General features: G+C 37.2%; 1 protein-coding gene across 2 annotated transcripts in view; it reads right to left on the reverse strand.

The window, feature by feature from the left end:
- DSC2 (desmocollin 2) overlaps window positions 1-21261 on the reverse strand; it is a 32413-nt gene extending 11152 nt beyond the window's left edge. For both annotated transcript variants that reach the window (XM_059894026.1, XM_059894027.1), the window contains exons 1-11: window positions 20980-21261; window positions 13926-14010; window positions 12824-13023; window positions 11602-11721; window positions 10159-10314; window positions 8749-8893; window positions 7585-7751; window positions 3877-4011; window positions 3440-3625; window positions 1768-2018; window positions 1497-1639 (exon numbers count right to left, since the gene is read on the reverse strand). In XM_059894026.1, coding sequence (XP_059750009.1) covers window positions 1497-1639; window positions 1768-2018; window positions 3440-3625; window positions 3877-4011; window positions 7585-7751; window positions 8749-8893; window positions 10159-10314; window positions 11602-11721; window positions 12824-13023; window positions 13926-14010; window positions 20980-21048 — 1657 coding nt within the window. In that variant the 5' untranslated portion in view covers window positions 21049-21261. The remainder of the gene's footprint in view (window positions 1-1496; window positions 1640-1767; window positions 2019-3439; window positions 3626-3876; window positions 4012-7584; window positions 7752-8748; window positions 8894-10158; window positions 10315-11601; window positions 11722-12823; window positions 13024-13925; window positions 14011-20979) is intronic.
- Window positions 21262-22627: the final 1366 nt, after the last annotated feature.

Consider the following 22627-nt stretch of genomic DNA (forward strand, 5'->3'; position numbering starts at 1 on the left):
GAAGTAAAACTAGAATACATGTAGATAAGAGAGAAATGTGTGGAAAAGTTGAGACATAGACTCCCTGAGGGAGAGTTTTAAAGAGGAAACAAGTGCTGTAGGAAAGTAGAAGAGGGAGTGAGTACAGGCTCAGAGGTCAGTGCTCACAGGAGAGAACATTTCTCGTATGGAAGAAGCAGCTGGGAGGGCTCAAAGGGAATGAGCCAGGATAGATTTTAGAAAAAGGTAAAAGACAAAAACAAATAAAAAACATACTTTAGTATGATCTCAGTTCAGAAAATAAAAAGATGTGGAGTTATTTATCCCCTACCAGCTTCAAAAGAAATTAATGGAAAAGGCCCTGTTACACATTTATTCTCAACCACAATGATGATTAACAGTGCCTCTCTTCGAAACGCCATAAAAACATTTGTTCAACAGAGGAAAATGTAGAATAAAATTACATCCAAAATCTCTCATTCCAGACAGTAATTTTTATCTCATTGATAAAAACCATTTGCCAAGTGCAATTAAAAATGTAAAAATAATGGATATGATTTTTATATGATTTCTCTTCTTTTCACTTGCTTTGACCAAAAAGCATTTGTCAAAAATGCTTTGTCAAAAATTTGAGGAAAAAAAGCTTTGTCAAAAAGCATGTTTTGACAAAGGGACAAAGGAAGCTGAGGCCTTAAAGGGCAGTCTTTAATTGGTGGAAGTTAAATTAACAATGACTACAACTTTACCAATTCGATCAATAGATATGAGCCATTTCTCTTTAACTTAGAAAAAGTTGAAATATCTAAAACATCTTTGAAAATCACTTCTAAATTCTAATTTGGCAAGCTATAGTATAATAATTTATGTTTACTGTAGTTAACATATTTATTTTACAGAGGCAAAAAGTTCAAATGTATATTATGGTAAAATTATATTTTATGCACTAAAAGGATCTCATTCCTAACCATTGTGCTCACATTCCAATTTTACAGGGCTCATAGAAAATGATTTTCCATTTTATATGATTTTGTGTATTCACAGTATTTTTCTAATTTTATAATATCAGAATACTAACCCCCAAGTATATTGTCAGTTTCCTGTAGAAAGATGTAACTTTTTTAGGACTGACCTATGAGGCAGTAAGTATGTTCTCTCTGTAATAAATTTTCCTGTCAAAGTGAATATTTTAAGAGATATGACTAAATAAATTGAAGCTAATTTTTCTAAAGTAATTTTCTCAATTTTTAATGATTATTTGATTTTAATAAATTATAGTCTCAAGTATTTTCTATGACTAAATTATTTCATACTGTAATTACATACAAAACTGAGGGTACTATCAGAAAGCAGACATGAATTAATAAATTATAGCAAACCTCTCAATTACTCTATTTGTCATCTGGGGTGAAATAAATTTTGAGACTGTATGCAGCTGACTTAAAAATGTATGTTGTTTAAAAACTGAGGATGTCTGTAGTTGGGGGTGTATATAGCTGGCTTAAACACAAAGTTCTTACCTTTGTCTGAGGCAAGGATTGTAATATTATATATACCATTTCTGATGGTCTTTGCCTCTCTATCCAGGCTTCTGGAAGTTGTGATTGATCCTGAGTTTTCATCAACAGTGACCCATCCTTCTGGATCACTTAATTTCTTATAGCTGTAAGTAATGATGAATTAAAATAGCAAAATGGATCATAAGCCAAATTACAATACTGGTATCAAAATAAGTTATACATTTTAAAAACAAGGTAAATTTGAAATCAACTAAAATAGAATTACAAGTACCTTATGCCACTGCTACTACTTGTTTCCGGGTCACGTGCTTTATATCCACTGACCTTTGTGCTCACTGGTACATTTTCTTTAATACAAACAATTTGCACTGCAGGGATACACTCAGGGCCTTCATCCTGATTTTGTACATTAACAGTGACTGCCACCACGTTCACGGTTGATCTTGAACTACTAGAATATGGAGCTTCATTAACTACACTGATTTGCAGGGTCACCTCTTGTTTTTCTTCGTAATTCAGTGGCTACAAAAGCAAGCGTGTTGGAAATCAGATCAACACATACTACTTGGCAATGTGAACTAGTGTGTAACTAGTTAGCTCTGGAAATATGTAAGTGCCGTGTCGGGAACAGTCATGGAAATATTAAATATATACCCACAAATGTGATGGTGGTAGAAGGAGGGAAATCCTTCAACTGATTGAGCATTTGGGTGGAGCCAGCAAAAAAAAAAAAAAAAAAAAAAAAATTCCTCAACTGCAAATTTAACACAAGTAATATTATAGGTCCTGATGGCGATTTCAGATAGTATTTAATGAAATATTATTTGAAATATTACTTTAGGGATTCCATACCCTAATCAACAGTAATTTACTAGTCCATTAATTTTGGAACCGCTTTTCCTACCCCTCTGAGATGAGTACAATTATTTGTACCTGGTTTGGGGTAGAAAACGTGGGTCAAATTTTATAAAATGTTTTTAAGATAAGAGAGACAAGAAAATAGAAAGCTTATGGGCTTTACACTTTCCTTTTTAATCTCTTTTATCCCAGTTACTCTCTAAAAAATGGGTAGTACCAAGTTTAATGGAAGGTTTTCATTTTATTTTGCCTGATGTGTAAAGAGACAAGATTTAAGGGACAATCCCTTTGCTGTTTTGAAACAGAAATTAACCCACAAACTGCAGCGAATTTTCATCATTGTAAGAAAAAAAGAATTCGTCATGTTTGATCCATTCTCCTTGTGAATACGTACAGAAGGGAAGCCACAGCGACCCAGGATAGAATCATGTTTTAGTTAGAGGCAGCAGAAATAAGCCCATGGTTTTGTCCAAAGCCAGAGTTCAGATCACTTTATGGGCTAACTCTGCCTCCTGAATTCGCAGTGATGTCTTCCGAGATAATTGTAGAACATTATCAGAAAGAGGTTTTAGAAGTATTTACATCCTCAAATGGGTGAGGATTCCCATTTTGAACCAGGAAGCTAAGAATGTAATGTACACTGGATACAGATGGACAGATCTATAAACAGCTTCCCTATGGGTCTGACCAGGAATAACTCATCATTTGGGAAATTCAGTAATTAAGTACAGGCTCCTGGACACAGCTATAGATAGAATGGACTAGGAAAGTTTGGCAGTGTCCCACTGGTGTCAAAGCTGTGCTAGTTTTTTAACTGTTAAGAGATACTGGTTACAAAGTGGGTACTATATTGTATTAATTGAACATGCACATATAATCATTTTAAACCATCATGCCTTTATATAATGTTTTCCAAAATGAGTATATTCATCCCACTATATATATGAAAAACATAGTGTTTACATTTACCTAAATATTTATTTTATTCCTACACTTACCATAATTCCTTTCTTTTCATTAAGCTCTAGTATGCTAATCTGTGACATTATAAGCTACAAATAACTAATTTCCTAAGTTATTCTTACCTTAACCACACTCAGAACTCCTTCATTGGTTTTGGGATCTGTTACAATTTTAAAATTTCCATTTTCATTGCCCTTTAAAATGGTATAATTAGCTCTCCAATTAGAAGTATTAATTAAATCCTTATCCTCAACAGCAACACGTAAGATTTCCACATTAATTTTATTTTCCTCCACTGATGTCACATACTAAAATAATAAAAAACAACAAAAAAATGTTTAATTAGTAACTCTCACAAAAATAAAACACCAGGTAAAGCCAGCCCAGTTCTTCTAATTTCTAAAGTACTATGTTAACATGACTTTAAACCCCAAGTCCAAACTACCGACACGTGGCTGGGAATACTTCATTTGAAATCATGGGGCATGGGTGGAGGTGCACATATGTAGCAACTAACACTACATTGTACATTTTTCTTTTATTAATATCACACACTTACAGAAGAACGGGTGAATGTTGGCAAGTTGTCATTCACATCTTCAATATTAATGATGCAAGCTGCAGTTGTCTGCAAACCAAAATACTGACCATCCATGTCTTGTACTTTTATTTTCAATTGGTATTTATCAATTAGCTGAAAAGTAAGTATTAATTATTGAGTGAAAGCAACATTGTAAATGAAATCTTAATTTACACTCTATAATTTCCCTTGCATTCAAAATTTAAGAGGTACACTATTAGATTTCATAGTTTTCATGTACTGGCAGAGGAACAATTTCCTCACACTAGTAATTTTCAATTAATTTACAAAAATAGAGTAGTTTCTCAAATTGAAAGTGCTACTCATGGAATCAACTGGTTTTAGCATTACTTAACAGAAAGAGAAGATATAGTCATAGTACATTTTAAATTGCCTAGTAATTAATCAAAATCTTTATCTCCTATGCAAAGTACATTCTTATATTCAAAAATACACAGCAGTGACTCTATACCAGTCTTGTAATGAAGCAATAAAGTAAGGTATCCTCCTGTAAAAAAAGGTGGATTTTAAATATTTACTTTACATTTACTAAAAGATCATTAAATTAGCATGAAAACAAAGTTCTGGAACTATGTAATTTTTTCTTCTTCATGGAAAATAGAATCTGGTTCTTAAGCGTTTCCCGTTCTTCAGAGATTGCAGAAGGCTCATCACTGGTTTTAAAAAATGTGTTTCTCCTCATAATGGTTTCATTTATCACAAGTATTGAGATATGGAAGGATTAACAACAACACTAATAATAATGCCTTCTGGACTGAACATTAGGAGGCTTGGGTTCTATTTCCAAGTTCAAAAATAACAAATGTATTCTTGGGCAGTTGGAAAAGTCTTTTTCCCTAGTTTTCCTCTTCTATAAAATTATAACAACACCTTCCTTTATAATTCACCTCTTTTCATAAGACTAAATTATATGTAAAAAACTATCCTAACCGTCCACCTAGAATATTCACCCTTCTCTTAAAAAGCCACCTTCTTCCCTTTAGACCTCTTAAACTTTCTAGCCCTCATGTATTACCTAAAACAAAACGAATACTTCTCTCGATCACTATGCTTTTTACAAACCCAATTTTTCCTGATTTACTCTTCTCTCATAATCAATCACGTGTAGAGTTAAAAATTCATGGCCTTATTTCATTAAAAAAATTTTAAAAGCTCATACTAGTATTACTTACGGGAGGAAATATGTATTCTGTTTGTAATAAACTATGATTTATTGGGAATGATCAACTGGCTGATAAGACAAAGAAAGAAATCAAGTTTGGGACCTAAATATTAACTTGTGATATCTTCAGATGGAAGGAAAGTTCTGATGTTTAAAGAGCTTAAGGGGCCGACGGCCAACAATAAAAAAATTGGAAACCTGGGATCAGAAAGTGAGTCCAGAGTTCTCTTGGGTAAAAGCACTCCAAGACTCCTTCATTAGTCAAATGTTTTCAACTGATTTATCAGAAGGATCTATTCAAGGCTTGATGATAAAAGAGAATTTGGTCTATAATCTGCTCTTTCTGAGCACATAAATTCCATGAAGAATATGTATAATTTGTAGAGCTGTGACAGCAATTCATTCATTCAACAAATGAAATTGCATTCTTCACTGGCACATACTGATGGTAAAAATAAATAAATTATAAATAATAAAATTGAATTAAAAATAAAAATTTACCTAGGAATGTCCTTGTAAATGCAGTAAAAATGATTAATTTTAATAAATTTTATTAGATTTCAACCCATAGTCTATGTAAAGAAATGGGAGGTATGTATAAAGCACTTCTGCATAACATAGTATGATGCTCTTTTCATGGAAAAGTACTTGTGTGATTGATTTATAAGCTGAACTAGCTACTGGGTTTTTTTTCATAGAATACCATTTTTACATGAAAGACACCTATCATTATTCCGACTGGTATATTTGGAAGACATTTTGTCATAGGTAAAGTGAATATGTCATTTCAAGGAAAACAGCTATTTGCTGCCAATGGTCATTTGGAGTTTTCAAGCCAAAATGAGGATTCTGGAAAACTTTTATGAACCATCGTGATATTAATAGAGATGAGGAGGTGATTTTTTCCAATATTGTTTAATTAGATGTGTCAATATTTGGAGGATCTGTATAACAGTGAGTCAATATTTCCCATATGACTAATGCACGATGTTACAAAATCACACATGGTAAACTATCCACTCATAGCAGAAGAAAGACCAATGTATTTTGATGTAACAAAGTAGGAAAGTTCATGGACAAGGCTTATTCAGAGTGTACATTGCAAAACACATTTATGACACTACCACTTGTCAAGTTTTGGTGTATCAAAGAAGACTATCCACAATGATCTGAAATTACTGTTAAAATACTCTTCTCTAACTTCATATCAGGTTGGATTTTCTTTACATACTTCGACTAAAACTATATAACAGACTGAATGCAGGAGATGTGAGAATCCATCGGTCTTATATTAAGTCAGGTATTGAAGAGATTTAGAAAATGCATAATAATGCCACTCTTCTCACTAAATTACTTATTGTTTTAGAAATGTAATCATTTTTTATAAAAATATTATTTACATTAACATGTAATATATTATTTTAATTGGGTAAATAAATACATAGTTTAAACTTTTATAGTTTTAAACACTTACAGATTAAATAGTCATAAATATAACCCACATAAACAAAAGATCTTTGGAATTTCCAATAATATTTAAGACTGTAAAGGGGTCCTGAGACCAGAAAATTCGCAGACCACTTCTCTAATCCATGGGAGAGGGAGAGGAAATGAATCGATATGAGTTTTAGGAATCAAAGAAAAACGTGACAAACACATACTACTATATTTTAAGATTAAGGATTATAAACGTAGGAAGTAGGCCAGAATAAATGCTTGGTGGAGGAGGTAATAGTTTAATAACAAAATGAACAATTACTAAACTGGGGTAGTTGCAGTAGAAATGGACAGAATGTGAATGTTAAGATCACTTTGGAGTCAATATCAAATGCTTTGGAAAGTAATTTGATCTGCAAGAGGAGACATCAAATACAATTTTGAGAACATGAATCCAAGGTGACAATAGAAAAAATTTGTAAAGGAAAAGAATGTACTAATGGCATTTTAACTAGAGAACATGGGAAGGAGAGCATGTTTAGAAGGAAAGAAGAATTCAATTCTAGATGTACTGAATCTTAGGTACCTGTGAAATGTTCAAATAAGGATTTCTAGCAGTCAACTGAAAATGTTAAACCAGAGATCAGAGACAGATAAACTTTCATTTAATCTATGTAAGGGGAAAGAGTGTAGATGAGATTGTTGATGAAGAAATGACACAGATGGGGAAAAGAAGCATTGTTATCTGTAGATAAGAAAATTCCACAAATTCCCGAAAGTTTTACTTTTCATATATGACATTTCCTGTGTTTTACAACTATAAATATGTTTATATTAGGAAATTTGATTTTAGAAAACATACAATTCAGGAGAGAATTGAATTAGCGGTTCAAAATCACAGCACTGCAAGGTCAGTGACCTCCACCAACCTACCTAAAATAATTTTTGTTAAATTAGATTCACAACATGCTTTTCAAAAGCACATCTGCAGGTGGCATACAGAGATATGCAGGTGCGGCTAAGCAGCCATGTGGTAATCAGGCTTTATCTGTTAATATTTATGTTACCTCTCTGTCTAGCCGAGATGATGATGTGGTGATCACACCTGTAGTTGGATGCATAGAAAAGAGGGTGGGTGACGCTGGAAACTGCTCGATGATGGAGTACCTTAGGCGCGTGTGCAGAGTGTCAGCCTCGTCTTTGTCAGTTGCACAAACCTGTCCCACGGTAGTGCCTACATATAGAAAAATCCTCTTTAATTTCCAAAACTTTTACAGTTTCAACTTGCCCTTTATTTGACTCCTCTCCATCCACCACAACAAAGTTTTGGACCACGTAATTAATAATAGTAATAGCTTTTATACATTTTCAGACTTCTCTATAAAATAGCACTTTAAACTTTTAAATATCCCAGCGTTCCAACATTTTGGAATTTGGTGATCATATTTGTATCTACTGTATTTATTGTATAAATTTATAAATGTTGATAATATCCCTCCATGGCCTTTGTATTTCTAGACTAAAGAATTCCAATGATTCTTTAACCTTTTTCTATTTGTAAGCCTACACTTAACATTGATCATATGGGTCAGTTTGCTCTGAAAATTCTTGGTTTAGTTAGATCTTTCTAAGGGAAGACTCAAAATCTGCATTCTGACTCCTAGCTGAAATGGTCAATTTTCAAAAGATTCAGAAAATATATTATTCTCCATGACCTTTATGATAATGCCCAGAATACTGTCTATCATTTAATCACTATAGAACATCAGCCAGATCTCTTCAAGGCCAAGACATCCGTTGCTCAAAGACTTATTCTTTTTTAGAAAAGAATATTCTAAAAATATTCTTATAATATTTAGAAAATATGGTCTCTTAAAAGTATTTATTTTACTTCACACAGGACGGCAAAGTAACATTGAGTCACTCCTATTTTTCAGGCACTGTGCTTCGCCTTCAAGGTATATTGTGCTTCATTTAACCTTCAAAACAACCTTGTATATTAATATCCCATTTTACAGATGAGGAAACCAAGGCTTGTCAAGATTAGGAAACTTGCCCAGGGTTATGTCAGACAGCTAGCAAAAGGCAGAGTAAAATGCCACCTACAGCTGCCTGTCTGGCAAGCCCCTTGTTCTTGGCAGCAGGATGTGCCACCTCCCAGTGGCCAGAGTGAAACTCAGATAATGAATTGAAACATTAAGTTGCCCTATAATGCCAAGGCAGGTACTCACCAACTCTGCAATTTTCAGGAACATTAAAAACGTAAGATGTCTCTGTAAAAATTGGGAAGTTATCATTCTCATCCTCGATTCTGATTAGTAGGGTCAGTGGATATTCTGGAGTATATCCATCCTGAGTTGTTGCAAAGGCAACTAGCTGTGAAGAGAGTAAAATTGAAAAAAAAAAATAAAAGCAAAAATAAAATACGGTTCAAACTTGCTTTTGCTTTGGCTTTCATTTGGAGACTGTTCAGCATCACAGTGTGGATTTCACCATTTGTTACTGTTTTTGGATGTGAACATAACCTTAATGCCAGAAGTGATGGTTAATTTCATGGTGCACTATAGCATTTTATGTTTCAATTTATCTAATATAATAACATAGCTAAATTTGGTTTCCTCACCATTGCTGTATTGTTGTTCATGAGTGTAATGGTTTTTATTATTATTTTCCCGAAAGAGTCTTGAGAACTATTTTGTTTTGTTTGAAAGTTTCAGGTGCATGAATTTTAAATGCAATTTTCTGGATCTTTTATAACTTTGAATTCTTAGGATTCCAAATTCCCCAGGTGCAGTTAACTGAGATATTATTTTATTTTCTAATTAGAATTTTAGGCATATTGATGATTGTATTTAGATAACCGTCTTCATAAGAATTTTTTAATTTAAAAAGGGGGAGTCAGAAATGGACCAAATGAGTGGCTATAAATTGGGTCTAGAATGCGATTTATTCTTTTGATTTTATAATATGAATTTCAATTGCAATTTTTCTCATAACAGCTATCATAGAAATAACAGACCATCACAGGTACTTAGAAGGTCATGTTGTAGTAATTCTAAAACTAAGTAATTATATCATCCAAAATAGATATAAAATAATTAAAACTAAGTTAAGCAAAATGACCAGCTCCTGTTGGAAAATCAACACAACATTAGGTTAAATTCTTATATATTAACGCTCATCCCACCACAGGAGGTTGCCCAGATGATGAAAAGACCTAGTTATCCTAGTTAAGCACCATCCACACTTCTTACTTGCTCACCACAAGTTAACTTTCTCTCATTGCAAAGGTACCAAGGCTTAACTTCTGAACTTGACTTTCCTCCTATGGTATCACTCTCAGGACCATAACGAGGTTCACAGATCTTTTCTGCCAAATAAATAACTACTGTTCAAAGTGGTACTCTTTTTTTCTTTTGAAAAGAAAAATAGTAAACTGTAATTCCCAGAACAATCTAATAGAATCGAAGGCTATTTATTCTATAAAATTCTTTTTGCTGCCAGTCAGGTCTGTACTATCAGATATACCCAGAGCACGGATGCCAAAATCAGAAAACAGTTAAGAGTAAAAGAACTGAGGAAGAGAGACAAAATAGCCAAGTTTAATTTTACTAATACAATATGTAAACTTTAGACTTTACCTCAAAAGATGGATACTTTTCACGATCTACAGGACGAGTACAAAACAGGTTTCCAGTATCTCTCTCTACATAAAATAAATTTAGAGGTTCTTTGTCAACTCCAGGCCCACTTATGGAATAGTAAATAGTGTAGTTTTGTGCTGTATCAGACTGAATCTAGAAAGTAAACATCATATACATAAAAGTCAAATTTGTATTTCAGCAAAACTTTCATTTATACACTTATGCAATCACACTGACATTTTACAATAAGTAATTGCCCTCTTTAATTTATTATTATGTCTGAATAAACAGCAGCAATAGAATAAGGAAGCCTAATAATTGTGAAATTCAAGAGCAAGGCATGAGGAAAATAAAGTAATAGCATCTTAGCTTTCCAGAATAACTAAGAAATACTTTAAAGGCTACATGTAACTACATGGATCAAGCATTTTGGACTTTCCCTGTCTTAGATAACAAAGTATTCTGAGCATGAGAAGTTATCCTTTTGTCAATGTTTTACACCTGAAGTTTTATTATACATAACATAATATTTGAGACACTGGGTTTAAAGTATACTGTCGGCAGGGCAAACATTTGGAAAATGGTTTCTTTAACTAGTTTTTGTTATTTCTCAGCGTCTTCTCTATTATAGGGGCTAAATGGGAGGATGAAAATGAGTGAGAATGGAAATGACGTAATATCCTGGCAAGTGTGCTACTTTGGTATTTGATTCAAAAAGAAAATTTTTTCCAAACTGTTTTCATCCTCTTAGTAGGATCTTGACTATCTATCAGGATGACTAACAATTATTTTCTAACAATTTCTTTCTCAACTTTAAAATGCTCTTTTCTCAGCTGCATTGAATTTGTTGGTGGGATATAAACAAGGATTCTCTCTCACCATTTCAAGAACTGGGGGAAAAGAAACCTAAGAGCTAGACTGAATGGTAGTGACCACTGATAAGGGAGGAAGGCAAGAAGATTTGCTAGGGTTTCCACTAAAAATGAAACAGGGAAGAGAAAATGTGGATCCAGTGTGATTTAAGCAGTGGACTTGGGAAGAAACCATGGAAAGTGCACGTGTCTTTCCCCTTCTTGGCATCTGACCTGTTATCAACAATTTCATCCTTTGTTATGGAAGATGTTTTGGGGTTTTCTAGACTATGCCCAGGCTCTGAGATACCCTTGATGATATGAAAATTCATTAAGGAAGCATGTGTCTGAGAGTGCTATATGGGTTTTCCTGTTTTATAAATGGCTTTTGCATGACTAAAACTGCAAAAAAAAAAGTATACGTAGGTATAGAGAGATGCATTTATACCATATATTGAAACAGATGATAGACATACTCACTCATGTATTCATACACACATACTTTTTAAATAACTGCATACTCATTGTCTAAATTTTTTACAAAGATGGAAACCACAGACTCTCACAGTGGAAGGAAAGTAAATTATACCTGTTGAAGAAAAAGTGGGAAAGGACCCAAGGAATTCTCAGGCACTGAACAAGGAATAGGAGCCCATCTTCTCTTCGCACGTACTAGAACTTTTTCTTGAGAACGCCTTTTCCTTAGTACCTCAATTTAGAAGACAAAAAAATAATAATAATAAATAAAGCCAACGACTACTTTATTTTCAAACTTTAAAACTCTGATACATCTTTCTCCTCTCACGAGGATTAGCTGCGGAGGCGTAAGACCATGGTAGTGCTTGAAGACCGAACGAAATGTCAATACTAGAAAAAAAAATAACCAAGAAATCCCTGCCCTAACTGTTATCTCAGCAATCCTCTTGAGAAAATAACTTGGTGGGAACATGGAAGAGAGAGAGATGAAATTGGAAGCCTAGAAGCAAAACTGAAAAAAAAAAAACTGTACTGTTGCCACATTGCCATGCAAAAACATGGGAGGAGAAATATGCAAAGAATGTAAATAGACAGGTGCCCTTCTAAATTTAGCATAAGCATCTTCCACTCACCGGCAACTAGGAAGAGCCAGGGGACCAACAGAGAGATCTGTGTCAGAAGGAGGAGAGAAACATGGTGACAACTCTCAAACAGCTGTCGTGAGTAATGGCCAGTGGTCGAATGAAGTCATTTTGATCTTGGATGTCACAAAGTCATAAGTGTGAGTGAAGTCCAAAGCTTAACCTAAGATAGTCCTCCATTTTCTAAGACTAAAAATTATGCTAAGATACATGAGACCTATTTCTGGATGCCTCATGTATCTCTCAGAGTAATCAACCATGTCATTGACCCTATACCGCTGCCCAGAGTAGGACACCATCCTAAGTCATTAACATGCCATATGAGTTCTTGAATAATTAAAAGCTACAAAGTCCAAGTTATATACAAATATCTGAAGCAATAATGTTTCTTGTTTTGGAAACCTATTCCACAGTGAAGATCAAGAAATGCTTCTCTGTGTCTAATCTCAAGTTCTCATGCTGTCCCATATCCCAATTTCTCCTTTTATGTGCCAAATAAAAAGAAATTATAATCTGTGATAACCTATGTTGAACAACGCTTTTCCATTTCAACACTGTTAACTTGAGTCATGGCTTTTATTCTTCTTCAAGCTAAATTATCCCATATCTTTTCTGATTCACATCTTCCCTGGTCATGTTAGTTACACCTGAAGAAAACAGTTCATCATACTTCATTTTTATACTTTGGTATACCTTTGTTTGTTGCTCTAAAAGGACAAGTATTTCCTTCTCTTCTTGGGTCTCTGTGTTGGAAAGTAATAGGGTAAAAGATCTCTTCGCTGAGGACAAAAGAATGGCATTTGTTGTATAGACTGAACCATCTTCTAAAATTTGGAAATCAGGATCACTTGAATGAATTAGATTTGCAGATTTAAAGCACTCCTTCAGGTTAACTGTAGAAAATGTACAGAGCAATCATTTGTTACGTAAAACAAAGCAATATATAGCTTTAACAGTAAGCTTTGTATTTGAGGTGGGGCAGTCAAAAACTTTAATTACACTGACACTTGTAAGTTTTGCATTTTTAAAAGGACATATGAAACTATACGGTTAATTAAGTTGTGCTTAACTAAACGTATCCATCACTTCTGATACCTACTTCACAGCCTTTTAAAGAAGAGACATTTGTTCTGAAATAAAAGCATGTGAACTCTACAGTTTGAATATTAAACTCACACCAGAAAAGTTTTTCTTTATTAACTGAAACTAGCCACAGAGCAATACATGAGAACACTTAAAATAAGTTAAACAGAATCTAGAGATTAAAACTGGCAGTTATTACATTAAATTATTACTGAACTCTTTGCATCTGTTGTTAAATAGTCATCGTATTCTGTATCTTCATTGATCTGATCTTTTGGTATACATTTGAGTTATATGAAAAAAATAATTCATACAAAAAAATATGTGGAAGTAAATGTCGTAAGATGCCAAAATATTTTAGGATGAAATCCAAAAACAACACCTTTAAATTCAAGAAATAGTTTCAATACTATTTCTCAATTTCATAGACATGTGTTATAACAAATACCATATCCTTCATCTAATGTAAATATTAGTAATTACTTCATTACTCAAACTAAACAATTTTAACTACTTTATATAATCATGTTTTTCAATAAAGTACAATATTCCGTTCATTGGATTGACACCATATATATTAAAAAAAAAGTATTGGAATGTACTGTATTAGTTTTAACTATTAGTTCCAATACAGTTATCCTCTTAAAGATTACACTAATTTTACAAGATCATACCAAATTAGGATTTATTACATACTTTGGCAGTTTCTTACCTCTACCAATAAATTTTCCAGCATCTAGTTTGGAGGGAACATGTAGTGTCACTGTTTTGCAGGCATCACAGGCAAATGTTAAGATCTAAAAAAATCAGTATTATACATTAAAAAGAGCCTTTTCATGTGTACACAGTTTATACAGATTTGTATAATTATAAATCTGTTTATATAATTAGCAAAATAAAATAAAAAGCATACACTGGATTAAGAATTCAGAAAAAAACTGCATAGAAGAATAAAAACAACAGACTAAGAGCCATGGCTCCCTCCCTCACAAAACATGTAAACTCAGAGAATTGCTTATCCTCTTGGGCTTTGTTTCCTAGTCTGTAAAATGAAGTTAATAATAACTTCACTAACTTAGTGGATATATTGAGAAACCAATGACACCCTTTTGTGGGAAAGCACTGGAAACTATTAGGAAGGCAGCACAGGTATGTAAAAGGAAAGAGAAACAAAAACAAATTTAATGATCCAGCAAGTTGTTTCAATTAACTGTCAACTGTCTATGAGTTTTGGTACCAAATCAAAAATATCCTAAAGAAAATTCCGATGCTTTTAAAGAGAAGCACTGACTCATTGCCATGGAGTGACTTAAAAAGTATTTACATATGACCCCACGCATATAAGCACACGACTTTGAAATATGAACTTATTTTGAAGTTCTCAATAATGAGAATTAAGGTCAGTGTTAAAAATATTTCACTTAAAAAATTTAAATGATTTACTGATTTATGCTGAACCAATTCCAATACAATATATATTTGATCACACTGAAAATAAATTCTGTTCTCTCTGAAACTTTATAATGGATGCTTCTGAAAGTTTCACAGTTTTTTGCAAAGGTTTTTGACCAAAAGCAAAACAGCTAACCAGCATTTACACTGTTATTTCAACTTTTATTTTTTTTGGCTGCACCGCGCGGCCTGCAGGATCTTAGTTCCCCCACCAGGGATCGAACCCGTACTCCCTGCCGTGGAAGCTCGGAGTCTTAACCGCTGGACCGCCAGGGAAGTCCCTACACTGTTATTTAAAAGTCTATAAACATAAATTAAAATCATCAAAATTTGGATGAAAATTTTTATTTCCAAGATGCACTAAAGACCCTTTAAGTATCTAATTTAAATTATGTATGAAGGACCAAGCATGGCAGAGATTACATTTCATTTGGAACTCAGAGATGGACGTAACAAAGAGACTGTACTTGAATTAGAAATAAAAAGATGAAAAGAATTGTCACTGGTTGCATAGCCCAGAGAGAATAGGAGTAGAATCAGACATGTGAAGAGTCCAGCTCAAGGTGACAGAAGGCATACACCCACTGATTCATTCAATCATCATTTCTTGGTTTCTGCCTAGGTGCCAGGAAGTGTTCAAAGGCTACTACAGTGAACAAAGAGAACTCGACCTCACAGAAATTATTTTACACTAAGAGACAAAAAGTAAATACACAAATGCACAATGGTCACACAATGCCAAGAGTAAGTGTTACAAGAAAAATAAAACAGGAAGAGAGGGTGATAAAGACCAGAAACTTGAAACCAGGATGCAAACCAGTTCACTAACTGAGGAAGAGTCTTCCAGGTGGAGCGAAAAGCCGGGCCAAAGGCCCTGGGAAGGGACTTCACCTGGTGTGTTGAAGGAACAAAAAGAAGGCCGTAGCAGTAAACACAGTGAGGGAAGAGTGACAGGAGATGATAGTGAAGAGACAATCATAGGCATATCATGTAGGGTCTAAAAGGCCACAGTAAGGAGTGCAAATTTTATTCTGAGGGCAAAGAGAAGCACAGTAGGTTTAGACACTGTGGAATGGCAATCACGTGGTGAGCATTTACACAGACTCATTCCGGTGGCCATGTGAGAACAGACTACGGGGAAGACAGAGTGGAAGCAAGGAGACCCATCGGGAGGAATCTATCTGAGAGGAGAGGTGGTGACTTGGACTAAGGTAAAAAACGATGGAAAAGGTGAGAAGTGGCCGAATTAAGACAATATTTCAGATAACAGTATCCTGGACATCCAGTCATTCATGCATTCAACAAATACTTACTGAATGCTCTAATATGTACCAGACACAGAGCAGTAAAAAGGATTCTCATGAAACATTCAATTCAAGGATAAGACTTATTTGTAATTTCAATAATGGAGGAAAAGCTATGACAGGGAAGTACAGGACGCTTTGGGAGAGCACTAGGAACCAGCCTCCTCTAAGAGCCAGGTGAAGAGGGGCAACAAGTTAGCCATGTCACAGGGAGGCAGAGCTTGTATGCTGCAAACATAGGAACTGCATATGCAAAGGCCCAGAGATGACAGACTTGAAAATGTAATTTGCGATGGTTGATGCATATAGCACAAGAGAGACAGGAGTTTAAAATGGATTCACAGAAGTAGGTGTGGGACAGGTCCTGAACAGCCTTAACAAAGTACACACATAGATCATTTTTCCTAAAGATAATAAGAAACCAAAGATTTGTTTTAAGCAGATAAATTACATAAGCAGCTTTCTATTTGAATAAGGTTAACTTTGACCAGTGTGACGAATGAATTAGGGGAACAATTTTCATTTCCAATAATGGGACCTAGGGTGTTCAGTCCAACCCCCAGGCCAAAACTAAAAATGATGGATACATGTTTTTAAACCATCCTAAAACATCTAGCTAGGCAAAAACTGAGGATAAAGCTGGAACACAGTAGTCACCAGAAACAACTTCTAATCTGAAAAGATTAGATTCTGGCTTTTTGGCCTCAAGAGAGGGGAGTGAAATCAAAGCACAGATCTGCCTAAGATCTAAGAGAAGATCTGCCCACATTAATCTGGATCCCCAAATGCAAAACCTTCACTGTAAGAGTGAGCTAGAAGTAAACTGGTCCTCACACGGATTTGTGATACACATTCACATCACTCATTTGTTCTAGGAAACTCAAGCCGCTAATTAGTTTAAAGAAGCCCTGGCATGTGATCAGCACCATAGGTGCTGAAAACCATGTGACCAAATTCAATAGCCATTCTTAAATTTTTTTAAAAAGTGCCCCCAATAGGAATTGATAAGTGCTACTTCAATATAATTTTATTTTATATTATAATGACATCATCAATGGAAAAGCACTAGCAGTAGACTCACTAACCTCAGAAACAAGATAGACTTCCTAAGGGTCATCATCTATAGCTAACATTATATTAAAGTATATTAGGCAAGAGAATGATATTAGATGGCATATGAATTGAAAAGAAAGAGGTTAAAAAAAAACACTATTTGCATTTGATATGACTATTTATCTGGAAAACCCAAGGAAATTAACCACAAAACAATAAGACAATTTCATAAGGGAGCAGAAACAACTATTAAAATACAGAAATCATTAGTCATCATACACATAAACAAAATCTGTTAAACAATATAATGGAAAAGAAGAAATCATTTTCAAAAGTGATAAAAAATTAGAATACCAAAAAGTAAACTTAACAAGAAACATGTAAAGTTTATTTGAGAAAAACCTGAAAATATTTCTGAAGGACACAAAAGCAGACTTGAACAAAAGAAATATATATTATTATTTTGGATAGTAAAAAATCAACAACATAAATATATCAATTTATACTAAGTTAAATTATAAAGTTTATGATCCCAATAAAAATCCCATCAATATTTTTTCTAGAACTAGACAAGCTGATATAAAACGTAATAAGGAAAAATAAACAATTAAAGATAGAAAAATTATGAAAAAGAAAAGCAATGAAAGGATATTAGCTTTAGCAGATACTGAAAGGTCTTATGAAGTCTCAATAATTAAAACAATGCAGTATTTGGTATATGAATAGACGAAAAGAGAGTAGATGCATATAAATTGGAAAGGAAGAAGTAAAACAGTTTCTATTTACATTTGTTACAACTGTATATAGACCATAGGGGTTGTAACTTTTTGTTACACTCACCAGCCATTTATGAGTTTCTATTTCTCCATATTCTTGCCTACAGAGCCTGTTGTCAAACTTTTGGATGTTTGCCAAATGAGAAATGACATTTCAATGCATTTCTTTCTTTTTTTTTTTTGTAATACCATTTTTAAAAATTATTTATTTATTTGTTTGTTCTTTTAAAGATTTTTTTTTTGATATGGACCTTTTTTTTCTTTTTTCCTTTAACATCTTTATTAGAGTATAATTGCTTTAAAACCAATGTAGTTTTAAATTCATCTTTCCTTATTATGAGTAAGGCTGAAATATTTTATGGGACATTTTTATTATTTTATGGTTTTTCAGGTCCATGTTCATGCTGGACTTTTTTTTTTTTATATATAAATTTATTTATTTATCTTTGGCTGTGTTGGGTCTTCATTGCTGCACATGGGCTTTGACTAGTTGCGGTGAGCGGGGGCTACTCTTCGCTGTGGTAAGCGGGCTTCTCATTGTAGTGGCTTCCCTTGTTGCGGAACATGGGCTCTAGGCACACGGGCTTCAGTAGTTGTGGCACGCGGGCTCTAGAGTGCAGGCTCAGTAGCTGTGGCGCACGGGCTTAGTTGCTCCGCGGCACGTGGGATCTTCCCAGACCAGGGCTCGAACCCGTGTCCCCTGCATTGGCAGGCGGATTCTTAACCACTGTGCCACCAGGGAAGCCCCATGCTGGACTTCTTGATTTAGAAGAGCTTCAACCACAAGATGGAACTGTATAAGGAATGATTTCGATTTAGCAGTGGAGATCCCTGATGACCTTAGAGAGACAGAACCTTCATTAGGTGTTTAGGTAGAGGCAGCGTTCAAGTGGTTACCAAACGTGTGAGGTGAGACAAGATGAGGAAGTTGGGAGAAGCTGATTCACAGAAGCGTGAAGGATTACTTGGGTGCATGGGGAAGAGGAAGTGTAAGGGGTGTCCCCCAAGCCATTTTTTTATTTAGTAACGTTCCTACTCTTCTTTACACGTCTATCACACATGAGGCCCACAACCACAGCAAGCATGTGAGGCTAGCAGGACTTTGCACAGACATGCACATGAGCATCGGAACAGCTTAAGACCCAGCAAGCCTTCCAGCCAGAATGCAGTAGGATGAGGGGGGATGGTAGCCACAGCTACCCCCCACTTCTGGCCTATCCAGCTTTGAAGCTGAGGAAGGCCAAAGAATGAGGAGTATTCAACTTTAGTTTATTCCCTTATATCTGCTTTCTTCTAAAAAGGAACTGAGAACACACAGAAAGTTCTGTGTGTCCGTATATAAGAGCAAAGCTATTTATGGCCTGCGCCTAATCATGCCTTTTCCTTCAGGGGCAATGTTTAAAAAGAAGTGTCAAAAAAAAAAAAGAAAAAGTGTCAACTTTATTAAGAATCTAACCAAGGGCTTCCCTGGTGGCGCAGTGGTTGAGAATCTGCCTGCCAATTCAGGGGACGCGGGTTCGAGCCCTGGTCTGGGAGGATCCCACATGCCGCGGAGCAACTCGGCCCGTGAGCCACAATTACTGAGGCTGCGCGTCTGGAGCCTGTGCTCCGCAACAAGAGAGGCCGCGACAGTGAGAGGCCCGCGCACCGCGATCAAGAGTGGCCCCCGCTTGCCACAACTAGAGAAAGCCCTCGCACAGAAACGAAGACCCAACACAGCCATACATACATACATACATACATACATAAAAAGAATGTAAGCAGACAAGAATATCATTAAAAAAAATTTTTTTTAAATTAAAAAAAAATTTAAAAAAAAAGAATCTAACCAAAATCCGTTCCTTTTGTCATCAAGGACATATTTCACGACCGTTATTTACTCCCTTCTTGATTTTCTCAGCTGTGAACGATTAATTGCTGTGCACCCGGCCCTTTGTATGTTATTAATGTGCCCCGGGAATTTAGTTAAGGGTTTGAAGTCCCTGGAGTTCCATGGGAAAGGCATTCTAATAATAGTAACAACTACAATTTCATTAGTTAAACATTTCAGGATTTCGTTGTAAAATGAGAGCGGTAGAGTAAGGGAAATTACACGGATATTTCCCGCCGCCAGTTGCACCCCTTCCAGAAGGAATCCTCCCGCTGTCTGTTCTCCCGGTTCGTCCCCTTGTCCTTCAGCCCTAACGCCTGCGGCTCAACGTGAAAGGACACTACCCGCTTAGCCCTCTGTACTTGTTCTATGTAAATTTTGTCCTTCCAGGGGACCCAGGAAGCCCAGTCTGTGGAACCTCTGATCCCACACTCTCCCAGGGGCTGCTCCCCCCGCACTGGATTCCTACGCCTTGAGGTCCCCCAAAGAGATTTCAGTCTTTCCTGCCAGGGAGGGGGGGGCTATCCCTTCCGAATAAGGCCACCTCCTTTTTCCCTCCCAGCTTTGGGGTCTTTGCTATTGGGTTCTTTAAAGCGGGAAGGAAACTAGAGTTGGAGGGCTCGGCGGGGATGGGGGAGCGGGGAGACTCTGTATGCCTCCGAGGCGAGAGATCGGGAAAGCCACTTCCCCGAAGTTTAAGGGGAATGAAGTCTCACGTGCTGACAAACAATGGAAACCGTACCAAGGACCACCGAGGGCTGGCCCATCTACTATCTTTAGGCGCAGAGGGTGGAGACCGCCCCCGCCCCAGCTCTTCCCTACACCCTTCACTCACACACTAAGATCAGTCCCCCAAAAGGCGCCTAGTCCTTTCACCCAGGGACCTGCGATTTCGGTCGCATCCGCCCAGCGGCTCCACTCGTCCGCGGCCGCAGCCCGCCACTGAGGTCGAATGGACTGCCCCGCCCGGGGAGGTGCGCGAGGCGCAGAGGAGCAGCGCGGGGCGCGCGGCGCTCGCCGGCTTGTACCCAGAGGCCACGGTTTGGGATGGGCGTTTGCAGCCGCTCATCTGCCTGCGCTGATCATATCTACCAGAGACACCCTTCTCCTCCCCTGCGGGATCGCGGCGCCCAGCTCGCTCTCCTCCGTCTGCCCGCCCCCCAGCCTACGGCACTTTTTCCAGCCAGCCCCAGGCCCAAGAACCCTCCGCATGGGCCGCCGCCATCACCGACCCCCCGCTCCCAAAGTTTCCCCTCCCTCCCCCATCGGTCCGTGCGCCCACTCGGGACCGGGATCCGGGCAGCCACTCACCGTGAGGGTCAGCAGGAGTTGCCAGCAAAGGGCTCCGCTCGCGGAGCCTGTGGGTCGCGCTGCCGCCATGGGAGGACTCGGAGGCAGGTCGCCGGCCGAGGCAACCGGAAGGCCGGGGTGGGAAGGCGCAGCCGGGCGAAGGGCCGCGTGCCAGGCGCAGGCTGGGCCGGCCGCGCAGGAGTGAGAGGCAGAGACCTTGGCGCGCGGAGGGGGCTGCTTTTCTTCTCGGTTTTTCTGAAGCTCCTGCGTCTCACCCCAGGGGCTTTTCCTCTGACCGAGGGTGGGGTTTCAGGCGCGTCCGAAAGACACCGATTGGTCCCTCCTTGGTATTTTCTTAAGTCTTCATTTCTGGAAGAACGCAACGTGGGAACTCCCTCTCGCCGCCACCCTTTTACTGCGCTAGGTGTTTCTCACCGACGGACGCCACCCACATGCCCCATCTGTCTACCGCCCCGGTATCCGCCTTGAGGATTAACAGCTGGCCCTGCCCAGCAGAAGCCATGACTGTACAGAGACTCAGTCCCCAAGCGCGTCCTGCCGCAGGAGGGGGCGCGCTCCCGGCCCCGACTCCGCCCCGTGCGCAGCGGCCAGTTTCAGACCCGCAAAGGCCGCCTGGGAGCTGGAGAGGTCGCGTTTTGTGTCACAGCTAAGGCCCGCCTATTAGAGGGTTGACCCCAGGTAGACTGTTTTATACACTCTTTGCTGGAGTTAATTTACTGCAGACATCCAAGTGCAATTCAGACAGAGTTTTCATGTGTGGCACACCTTTGTTGGGGTCTTGTTTGGTTGTTATTGTTTGTCTTTTTTTTTTTTTTTTTAACAGAAATGTCATGGCCAGTATAGCAATGATACAAGGAAATTACAATAATTAATCAATTAAAATAAGGGAATCCAGGCATCAAGGGTGAGTTACTACGGAAAATACATCTTGTAGACGTTGGTTAAATGTGGGCCTACTGATTTCCTCCAAGACCCTCCTTTGTCACAGTTAAAGCCAACCACTGACCTTCTTGTAACTTACCTCCTAAATTGGACTCCTGGACGTCTGAGATTTCTCTCTTCCCTTCCCACCATAAAACCAGAGTTCGTGGTCAGAGAAGAAAAAGAATAGGATAAAATGTATGTTTTGGTTTGAAGTATAAACTAGGTGAATTATTGGAGTACTTAACCTGGAAGATTAAAATATAAAAGAGGTATGCTTGCAGCTCTTCCGAAAGCAATGACAGGGCATTCTGACTCATCCTCCTGCACCTCTTTTCAATTACGGCTTAAACCAGGGAATTCTGACCACAAAGGAGAAACTTGTCTGTTCCATTTCATTTGGTTTGTCTCCCCAGGGATGTGTGGAGAAATCTTGTTTGAAAAGCCAGCCATGATACATTTCAGCTCTTGAAAACATGTACAATCCTAATACCATTATACACAGAGCCAAAATTATTATAATATTGACCATATACTTAAATTCAAAAGTATTATCAAACAGTATCTGCGTTCCGTGCTATGTATTAGTCCCATGCTCTATTTTATTACTGAATGACACATAATGAGCTGTCCTGTTGTCTCCATACATATAAAACCTTTGAACTTTTGCTTGTAAAATAAGCCTGGGTCATCAGCATGAGACTATGGTTGACATCCTTCTGTTTCC

The sequence above is a fragment of the Balaenoptera ricei genome, chromosome 14, assembly GCF_028023285.1.
Source record: "Balaenoptera ricei isolate mBalRic1 chromosome 14, mBalRic1.hap2, whole genome shotgun sequence".
Taxonomy (NCBI): Eukaryota; Metazoa; Chordata; class Mammalia; order Artiodactyla; family Balaenopteridae; genus Balaenoptera; species Balaenoptera ricei.